Below are 11,216 nucleotides of genomic sequence, written 5' to 3' on the forward strand. Positions count from 1 at the left end.
CTTTGCTTGATTTGTTTTAAAATTTAAATTTAATTGTGTTTGTTTACAACTATCTTTACAAGCTTTAAATTTGATCAGAAGTTATAGACGAAATTCGAATCAATTTATTTATTTATTAAAGATTAAATAAATAAACAAAAAAAGATTTCAATTTATGATTTGATATTGATTGACTTTAATTGGTTTTTGGTATTTGGTTGTTTTAATAAAAAATAAATAAAAATAAATTACAAAGTATAATTAAAAAATTAATTAATTAAAATAATTAGCTAATCAAAACTGTTAGGATATAAATCTAGTCAATTTTATTCAATGGCTAAAGATGATTTTAACAAAATTTTCGATTAGATTATTTGAATTAAATAATAATAATTTTTTATAAATTTACTGATTTTTTTTGCACTTTATATTTTGACTTGTGGCTGTTAAGCGAGAGCACAAAAAAGAGAGAAAAGTAAATCAGATAAAAAATACTAATAAATAAATTGTATCTTAACGCATACAAATAATATATTAGAATGTAAAAACTTTTTACTCTATCTAATCAATCAATCAATTGATACATTTTTATTTTAATAAGAAGTTTTTTTAATTAATTAATTTAAGGCAAATTGTAATGAGCAATCATACTAACTTTGTCGATTAAATAGGGGTTATAAAAGAAGAACTAAATAGTTAAGAATTTTTGAGTATCGAATCTGAAGCAATCTCAAAATCCAAGGTCAGATCAGAAATACTTTCTAATAAAATAAAATAGATTATTATAGATTAAAATGCTATTTGCATTTAGGAGTTTAGTTCAAAGTAACCTTAACTTAAATAGACTGAGAATATGAATTAGCAAGCTAATTTAAGCAATATTCCTGATAATGTAAGCTTCGGGAGGCTATCGCCATAGAATGAACATCGCTAAATAAACCTTCCCCTTGCCAAAGTTTCATAAATTAATTTCGATGGGATTCCTTTTCCAACAAAGTTTATTGTGAGCAAAGCCTTGATGAATCCAATACCTCCGCCTCAATTAAACTTATAAAAATTAGCTTAAATTCAATAGTTTTAATAACCTATAAAGAGCTCTAAGCTTAATGAATTTCCAATCATAAAAGAGTGCTAAGTACCTAGAAAGAGAGGAAGCTTAACTTACAGAAACATTGATGAAGATTTAAATATTTTTCAACAAAAAACTAATCAGGCTGACATCAATTAACAAAATGGTAACAGTTCTAACATTAATGTATTAAATAATTCTTCGCCAATAAGCTAGTTAAAGCGAAGTGCGTACAGAATTAAGCATGATTTAAATAACAGCTGCTTTGCTAATGATTTTACGGAAAGCTACAATAAGATTTCTTACAAAAGAATGTCGGATTTCGGATAAAATTAATAAAATGCTAGAAGTCAAATAAGTAGCTTGCAATAAAAAAAAGAAATTCAAGATAATAATATAAACAAGATAAATCTCCAAAATAATTAAATTGGTAATAAATTTGGAAAACCGATATTAAATATGCAACATCCTTTACTTTAAATAGCATAATAACAAGGGATAGCAAAGAATAACTATGACTTATCTCAGTAGTAAAAGTAAGGTAATAATAACAATAGTTGCAATAGTTCTAGAGTATTTGCTAATAAAAAAAGCTCTTTAATAAATAATAGAAGTCTCCGTAATAGTCCAAGGGCATTTGATCTCTATGATAAAGAATATGAATATAGTAAAGTAAATGAAAATAATTTTTCAGTTCAGCAAAAGGAGAGAACACCTCTCGTGTAACTAATAAACTAACAAAGTAATTTAATTGACATAGATTGTAATTTAGAAAACGAATTAAATATCAGCAATAGATAGCACTTAAAACATTTAGATTAAAAATCAATTGCAAAAAAAATTCATGTGTATAAAAAATATATAAACAAGCTAGAAGATCTTCTCTAAGAATGTTAACAAGAAGACTAAAAGAAAATTTTACCTGATTAGAAATACAAAACTAATAATACAAATCCGCCTTCTTCTCATTTTCAAATTGAGAGCCAAATTTTTAAGTAAAACAGATCTATTTTTTTTGAAAAAGTTCGTCCTACAACATCATCAGTGACTGTAAGCAGAAATAACCCTTAAAGCAAAAACTCTAATCTTATTGAGGGATTTAATTAACTTGCAGAATCAGCTCTAGTTGCTAATACCGCCTCTATTTCAAATCCTACATATATTTCTAATTCTGTCTTTGTTTCTAATTCTGGTTTGAAAAATATCCCAAATCCTGAATTCATAGTTCCAAAAAACAGTGTCCTTTTGCATGGACTAGACTTAGAAAGAAACGAAATTAATTTTAATTAAAAGTAGCCTTATTAAATTTTATAAAAGTTATAACATATCCCCCTTAAAAATACAGAAAATGCAATAGAAAACATAATCCAGCAAAGATCCAATTTAAGGAAAGATCTAAACAACTCAGTCGTTGGTATAGCTTCCCCTTTCGAAGAAAATAATTCAAGACTTAATAAATCAATAGATTTCATCTATACTAATAAAAGCAAAAGTTCAAATAAGCTCGAAAAGAAACCTCTTAATTAAGGAGTAAAAGTAAATGAAATATAAAAAAAGACACCTTATATTTTTGAGTAGATTAGGACTGCTAGATAGCAAATCGGTAACACAACAGATCATATTTAGCCAAAATAAACATCAACAAAAAACGGATCAGTATAAGATAGAAATAGCTAAAATGAATAACAATAATAATACATGACCTACAGAAAGAAGTCTTTTCTAGATAAGACTGCTAGTTTCGCTATGTATTCATGAATAATTTCAATAATATCAAACAACTTTCAATTAATATCAAAAAAAAAATCATTAAATTTTGCAAAAAGCTTTAGATTTAAAAATAAAATTTTTTTAAGCTAAAGAAAATAATTAAAAATAATTAATTAATTTAAAAAAAATATATTGTATTTATTTAACATTTATGTCAATTTATAATTTTCAATATTAAAAATCAAACTTTAACAAATTGATATCTTTCATAAATTAACATAAAATTTTAAAGCTTTACTTGGATTGATTGATTAATAAATGAATGAATATTATTATAAATATTTATTAATTTATAAATAATTCAAATTAAATGTGCTTGATTTAAAGTCTTAAATTAATTTAAATAAGCCAGCAAAAGCAAAATTTGATTGAATTCAACTCAAAGAAATTTATTTTAAATAGAAGGCTTATCCAAAAACAAAGTAAAGCTATAATAGTGAAAATAAAATTTAGATATTTATTTATTTTATAGAAAATGAAATAATTTTAATTAATATCTTTAAAATAATTAATTAAATAAATCTAATAATTTATTATAAAATATCTTTAATAATTAAATAACAAGCTAAAAGTATTTGTTATTTTTATAAATTTAATTTTTAAGTGCTTTTGAAAATTCCTTTTAACTTTTATTTTAAGATTTCTATGAATTTTATTGGTTCTTTATTTAAAAAATAGAATTAAAAAAATTTTTTTTTATTAGCTTGCCATTTTCTTTTTATTAAAAATAAATTTGTAGATTCATAAAACATAATTAATTATCTATTAGTATTGATATAATTTATATTTTAAATGAAAATAGATCTTAATTAATTTTAATTATTAAAAGTATGATTAGGTTTTTTAATAAAATAGCAAATACATCAAATTATTTAATTAATTTATGAAATTGATTTTTAAATAAAAGATTAAATTGTTTTTAATAGATAATTTTTAAATTTAAATGATTTAAGAAAAGTTTATATAAGATAAAAAAATTACAACCTACCATATTTATTTAAATAAAAGATCATACTTTGAAATAAATTTTGGCTAAAACAATGCATTTTTGAAAATAAACTTTGCATTTTAAACTGTCAATTTTTGGTTTAAATTTTAAAAAGTAGAGTTTTAAATTAAATTTAAAAGCAATAATAGGATAATATATTTTTTTAAAAACAATAAGAATATTTTGTAAAAGTTAATTGCATTTTAATACTATTTATTTCCTTTATTTCATATTAATGCAATACTATATATATATATTGCTGTTTGTTGATTTTTAAAACGTCAAAGATATTGATTTGATTTATTTATTTATATTTAAAAAAAATAAATTATTAAAATGGAAATTTAAAAAGTAAAATGAATTTTTTGATAGGGTTTTAGAGTATTAATATGAATGACTAAATGAGTTTTAATAATGAAAATATGTATGTATCTATGATTGGATTGACTGAGTAATTATTATAGACATTGCTAAAAATGTATTATTCATTGATTAATGCATATTTATATGTATATACATGCATATGCACATACTTAGTTACTAAAAAATTTTACAAATTATTTGCTTATATTACTTACTTACTATTTTATACTGATAAAAATCATTTGCACTATTTTTCCATCACTTTTCAGCATTGAAACCATTTTTTTCTAAAAGAGCTCTGATTTCAGCTTCTTTGAGGGTACGTCCTTCTATTTTTTTAGAGGTTTTGTTTTCGCTAATAACAACCATTTCAATCTTTTTAGGAGAGGGATTAGCGGTATCCATAGTTTTAACAAGGGCCTTGATACCTAAGTTGATACCTTCCTCAAGGGTGATATCAACTTTATAAGATGGCTTGAGTAAACCGTTGGCTTCAGCATTCTTTTGACCGATGGCGATAGCTTTCCAGCCGAAATAATTACCAGAGGGATCAGTAGAATAGAGTTGATATCCTAAATGACGGTCGTGACCAGCGAAAAGGAAGGCTGCACCGAAAGGTCTCAAACCTCCAATTTGAGTATAAGATTACTTAATATCGCAGATCTTAACGATGAGCTATTCGATGGGGATATTTTCACCACCATAATGATATTTGTAGTTTTATGCTTCGACTCTAGCAATGTCGATCAAGTAATTTGCATCAGCGGTTAAACCGTTGACAACGGAGTACAAATGAGAATCTAACTAGAAAATCTTTTCGGAATGAGTAGGAGCTTCCAAAAGAGAGCTTACGTCCTAACGCTCAGTAGTTAAAACAATACCTTCCTTTGTTAAAATACCAATAGCACTGCCAGTTTTGTTAATAGCTTCAATAGCATATTAAACTTACAATAATTTACCATCATTAGTAAATGTAGTAGTCTTCTAATCGTATCTTCTTGACATTTTATTAGATGATATATTTTTTTCTTTCTATTTATTCTCTTTTAATAATCTTTCTTCTTCTAACTTTGTAGTCTTCCCTATCTTGCCCTTAAATCACTTAAGTCTAAACAAACTAAAATTTGTGATAATATGGATCTTAATACTTGTTGTAATTTATTTATTTATTTATTAAATTAATAATTATTTATTTAATTTAGAATGATCCTTTTTTTTTCTAATCTTTATTTATTTATTTGTTTGTTTGTTTGCTAATTGATTTCTTTTGTTTGTTTGCTTAATTGCAATCTTTTTAAATAATAAAATCCAAACAAACAAACAAAAATTTTATTTTGTTAACAAAAATAAATGAATAAATCCATTCTTTATTTAATTTTTAAAATCTTTCCTTATTCAAAAACTGATATCTTAGATACATACATATATAAATACATTTCTTTCATTGTTATTTTGCAATCTCTCTTTATATTCAGATAACCAAGACATTATCAATTAGATCAGAGAATATCTTTTTTTCACAATCAATCTAATTCGCTTCTCTTCTCTCATGCAATCTGTTCTCTTTCATTCAGTGATAAATTCATTTATAAAATACTAATAAATATATTCTTAATAGCTCTTGCTTTAAAAATAACCATAATATTTTTATAATAAAAATAATAGTAGAAATCAACATTTTAATTAATGTTTTAATTTGTAATTAGCTTTGAATCATTTAATAAAATAAATTTAATTAAATTTATAAATTTTAATTTAATTTAATTTAACTTAATATTTTGAATTTTAAAATTTAAATATGACTTACTGAAATTATTGTAACTTTAAAATGAAAATAATGTTAATCATTTTAAACAGTTAATAATTTGTTTATTAAACTTCTTATTAATAATTTTTGTAGAAATAAATAAATATTTGTGGAGTTAGAGTATCTATCTATATTTTGATAACAATTTATAATAATTTTTAAATTCAAGTTTTAAATTAGTACTACAAAAATAACAGTTTAGTGAGTTGTAACTTAGGTTACATGAAAAGTGAAAAATAAATAGAAAAAGGATTTTAGAAAAGCTGTATATTTAATTAAAAGAAATTTAGAGACTATTTAGAGTAGTAAAAAAAATAATATTAAATTTTGAAAATCTTATTTAGTTAGCTTTTGAAATATGAATGGAATCTTTGAAAATATTTTGATTGCAAATTTATTAACATTTTATTAAATTTATGAATGAATTTAGTTAGGTAAATACATACTTAAAAATTTTAAAGAAAATAAAGTAATTGAGCTTATTTTAATCAAATATTAAAAATACTTAATAAAAAATATATTAATCCCCATAAAATTTGTAAATTATATTAAATTAAGTTTATTTTGCTAATTATAAATCAAAATTGTGTATTTATACTTCTACCTTGTTTTAAGGTCTATTTATTTAAATGATAAAATATATTTTTTTAAACAAAATATTTTTAATTTTTTTCATAATTAGAATACAGATTGATATGTTTTTGCTCATTAATTGATATTATTAATTAAAGCAAATTAATTATTATTACAATAAGAAATTTATAATTTAATTATAAAATGGGTTCAAATTGTTAAAAAAATTAGCTTAATGAGGTAAATTTTGATTATGAAAAGGAAATGCTCAGTGCTTCAAATGTAATATAGAATTTAGAGTAGAGCTTGGTCAATCCATTAAAATATTTTGAAAAATACACTTATAAAGATACATAAAAATTAAAATCTTTTGGGTAGAATTAATTATATTCAATACAATCAAGAAGGGAAAGAATATAAGATTTTAATTAATATATTGATATTTTACCTAGTATTTATATGAAGAGTAAAGATTACGATAAATTTCAAATTTATTTATCGAAATTACAAAAGAAAAAAGTTTAGATAAAATTTTTATTTAAATGCTAAAATAATTTTTTTTTCAAATAAAAAAATATCTTAAATGAATTTCCATTAATATTTACTTTTTAATTTATTAAATTTAAAAAAAATAAATTTTAGAGATTATACTTATTTACTTACTAGCTTTTTTAAATAGTTTTTATTAATTTATTAATCAATACATGTTTATTTTTGAAAATATTTTAAAATAGATAAAAGTAGTGCTTTTCATTCAAAATATATTATTATTTATATTTAATAAGTCTTAACAGCTTTGCATTATTTATAAATTAAGCTAAATAAATTGCAATTGCATTAAAAAAAATTTAGTCATGATAATACTTTAAATAAAAACAATTTCAATACATATTTAATTTTAAAAGATAGAGTAAAATGTTTCTTTTAAAAATAAAAAGAAAGAAAGAAATAAATTAAATTATTTATTTGATTTATTTTATTTTAAAAAAAGATTAGATTAAAAAATAAAAGGGATTTTTTATTCTTTTTTTAATAATTTAAAATTAAAAAAATAAATTATTTTTTAATTAATTGACTCTTTGAATATTAAGAATTAAATTTATCTATCAACCTATTTTTAATAAATAGTCAAATAAACTATTAATATAAATTACATATTAGTGTCACTTAACTATTAATTAATTATTTCTTAGTCTTTAAACAGTTTCTAAATTTGTTTGTTGTTAATATCAAAAATAAACTAGTTAGCTTTTGATAAATCTATTGATAAACATTTAAATTAATATATTAAAACTAACTTACATAAATATTTTAACTTAATTAAAGAATATTATAAACAAAAATTGTGCTTATTATTTATTTATTTAATTATTTAATTTTTATTTTGTTTTTTTAATTAATTAATAAACTTATAATATAATTTTATCAAAATTTGTTCATATTTGCAACTCGTATTCCATGTACTTATTTTACTTATAATAACCACTTATTTGTTGCACTATGTTTTTAGGATTTTCAAAATTTAATTTTTTAAAATTTAACTTGATCTCTTCAAGGTCTATGCACAACTACATATTTTCAAATAATTTCAATATTTATAAATCTTCATCTGCCTTTGTGTCTTTGATGTCTAACTAAAACTATTCTAATTGCTTTTGCTTTTAAAATAATTCGCTCAACTTTTTAATGCTTTCGTTTCCTATTAATGTAGAGCAAAAAGAGAGATACAGCTTTTTCAAGCTTTTAGCTTCTTGCAGAGTATTCACTAGATTTACCAAACCACTGTCGCTAATTTTGCTGCATTTATTGAAATTTAATACTACATTTTTTATATTCTTGCATTATTTCATAGATTCTGCTAATTTTTAAAGTCCTTCGCTAGTAAGCTTTTAACATTATTGAAAGCTCAAATATAGCTTGGTGATGCTTGTACAATTCTAAATACCTTCTGATAGTTGGAATAATACGTCTTCCTACAAGTTTTAGCACTCATCAAACTTAAGATTTAAATGATCTAAGTGCTTTAAATTTTTCAAACCTTTTGCAAGATAGTTCAGAGCACTACCATTTATTTTCTCACATGATGGGAATTCCAATTTTAGCTTTTAAATATTATGAAACTTGTTAATAACTTCAATCAAATTTTAAAGACCAAAATCAGTGATATCATAATTAGCAAAGCAGTTTATTTCCAGTCTTAAAGTATCATGACAATGTGATAAAGAGCGAGTTACACTGTCAAGCATTTCGTCGTCAAAGTTACTCATACTTAGATTTATGTTAATGTATTTATCTGTTTTTTTAAGTTTTGTGTGGTCTTCTTTAGTAACCCAAACTTCTTAATAATTCTATTTAGGCTCTATTAGTTAGAACACCGATTAAGGAGTTTCCATATCTTTTATTGAAAGCAAATCTTAATCGGTGGTTTGGAATTTTTCTTGTAAAATATCTAGCAAAGACTATGGATCAAGTCTATCTTCAGGCTTGACCTTGACCATGTTGATTAAAATTTTATCAATATAGTCCTCATAATGAGTATTTTTTGGCAGATATCGCTTAAGACAATCTCTGTCTCTTATATCCTATAATTGGTGGTTTAAGAATTTTTTACCTCTTATTAATTCAGCTAAAGAAAGACCTAAAGAAAACAAATCAGTTTTATTCGAGAAGTTTTCATAATTCCTTGTGACTTCAGGAGAAGAATAAAGACTTATCTGACTCTATTTAAGTGTAGTGTATTTTATCATCTAAACAGTTTGCTGGTTTTATATTAGTGCTTCAATTGGACAATCCAAATCTGAAAAAAGAAAAGCATTGTTACTCTTTTTGTACAAAATATTCTCAGGCTTGATATTTGTATTAATTTGCTAATTATTTCTTGCTTTTCTTATGCTAATCAGACCTTCAAGGAGCTATTTTGTGATTGCAAAAATTTAATTTTTTGCCAAAGTATTAGCATTAATAAAATCCCTAAGAGAGCAATCACATAATTCTCTCACAGCAAATATCGATTTAATCTATTTATTAACCAAGTATCGCTCAGTCTGAAGGATGTATTTATTTTCTTTATAGCTATCGTAAGTACTTTTTGCTTACTAGGTGTCATCTAATACCTAAAAAGATTCATAATTAATAATCTTAATAGCATAAACTTAATTCTAAGAATCTTTGACTGAAACAATACAATCTCCAAAATTAGTTCCAATCATCTGCTCTATTTGATATCCTTTCTGTTTTATATAATCGCTTTATCCCTTGAATGACTTGTATTAAATGTGATACTTCTCACATATTGGCTTAAATTAATTGTTTTCTTCTTTTTACTATGATGATACACAACCCATATGACTGACAATAATAAATGATTTATTTTTAATTTACTTTGATTTTTTAAATATATCGCAAAAATTTTAATAAATAATAATTGTAAATTTATCAAGTAACTAACTAGAAACCTAATTATCAAACCAAATATATATATATATATTGATCCAATATATCATTAATTGACTGACTCTATAATAATTTTGATAATAATATTTATTAAATTCTTTCTTTGACAATATTGTTATCAATCAATTAATCAATCAGTATATCTATATCCATCCTTCATTTATGCTAAAACCACAATTTACATAACGAATTAATAAATATAAATGCAATGATACATAAAACCTTTCTATAGATTTTTCTGTGATTTGAATTTATTTAGTATTACATTCTTATATGCAAAATCACTTAATTTACATAAAGCAAACATTTTGTAATATTTCCATTTCTATTTTAAATCTAATTATTTTTTCTATATTAATTTTTGAAATAGAAAGATTTCAAAAAATTTAAGGACTTTGAATCATTCAAATTTATTAATTTACTTTTTAGCCTTTTTGCTACATTTCTCTAATCAAAAAAAAGAATGGATAAACCTTTTCTATTTTAAAATTCAAGTAATTAATAATTTATCTTTTAAAATTTTATTAAAGAAGGAAGTTACATCAAAATTTATTATTTTACTTTATATGCTTAACCGTAATTTCTCGATAAAAATATCCTTCTTAGATCCGATAAAAGAGTCATAATTTTGAGTTATAAATATTCAGAAAATATGATAAAAATTTATGTTTGCTGGTGAGAATTTATGAGGATTTATAGTATTTAAATCAGATTTTTTAATAAATAAATAAAAAGAATATTTCATAATAAGTGACATGCAAACCATGAAATTTTTGTAAGACATCTTGTAAAACTTAGAGATATTATAAATATTCTTAAATTTAAATAGCTAAAAGAGAAAAATCTGCTTATAAACATTATTTTTATAATATTTAAGAACATTAACTACAAGGTTTTTTTTAAATAAGACTAAATAAATAACTGGCCAACTCTAATTCCTACTATATATATTTTTAAGTAAATGTTTTAAAATACAAATATTAAGTTTAAATAGTGAATATTAAATTAATTTTCTGTGATATCTATCTCTTCATAAAACCAAATATATAAATTAATGTTTGATAATTAATTAATTATTATTTTTATTTGTTCTTTTTAATCATTTATTATTAATTAAATTTCATAAATTGCCATTCAATATTTTTGAAAAAAAAAATAAATGATATAATAGATTAAAATATATAATAATTTAGAAGAGAGTAATTATTAATTTT

At 22.0% G+C, this 11,216-nt stretch overlaps 4 protein-coding genes across 4 annotated transcripts in view; 1 reads left to right on the forward strand and 3 right to left on the reverse strand. All coding sequences in view use genetic code 6, as the record gives it.

Annotated features, from left to right (window-relative positions):
• Positions 1 to 518: 518 nt before the first annotated feature.
• TTHERM_01050680 (hypothetical protein) lies at positions 519 to 2,806 on the forward strand (the record flags this gene model as incomplete). Its single annotated transcript, XM_001010267.2, has 2 exons — positions 519 to 520; positions 607 to 2,806. Coding segments are annotated over 2 exons (2,202 nt in total).
• Positions 2,807 to 4,427: 1,621 nt separating this feature from the next.
• TTHERM_01050690 (proteasome subunit alpha type protein) lies at positions 4,428 to 5,174 on the reverse strand (the record flags this gene model as incomplete). Its single annotated transcript, XM_001010268.3, has 1 exon — positions 4,428 to 5,174. The coding sequence occupies one exon, from the start codon at positions 5,172 to 5,174 to the stop codon at positions 4,428 to 4,430; it is 747 nt and encodes a 248-aa protein (XP_001010268.1).
• Positions 5,175 to 7,985: 2,811 nt separating this feature from the next.
• Positions 7,986 to 9,959, reverse strand: TTHERM_01050700 (kinase domain protein; the record flags this gene model as incomplete). Its single annotated transcript, XM_001010269.2, has 1 exon — positions 7,986 to 9,959. Exon 1 carries the CDS (start codon positions 9,891 to 9,893, stop codon positions 7,986 to 7,988), a length of 1,908 nt encoding a protein of 635 aa, XP_001010269.1. The 5' UTR covers positions 9,894 to 9,959.
• Positions 9,960 to 11,136: 1,177 nt separating this feature from the next.
• TTHERM_01050710 (transmembrane protein, putative) overlaps positions 11,137 to 11,216 on the reverse strand; it is a gene marked incomplete at both ends in the record, with an annotated part of 231 nt that continues 151 nt past the window's right edge. The window contains one exon of the mRNA XM_001010270.3: positions 11,137 to 11,216. This exon is cut by the window's right edge and continues 151 nt beyond it. Within this exon, the coding sequence (XP_001010270.3) occupies positions 11,137 to 11,216 (80 nt within the window).

The sequence above is a fragment of the Tetrahymena thermophila genome (genome assembly GCF_000189635.1).
Source record: "Tetrahymena thermophila SB210 genomic scaffold scf_8254761, whole genome shotgun sequence".
NCBI lineage: Eukaryota > Ciliophora > Oligohymenophorea > Hymenostomatida > Tetrahymenidae > Tetrahymena > Tetrahymena thermophila.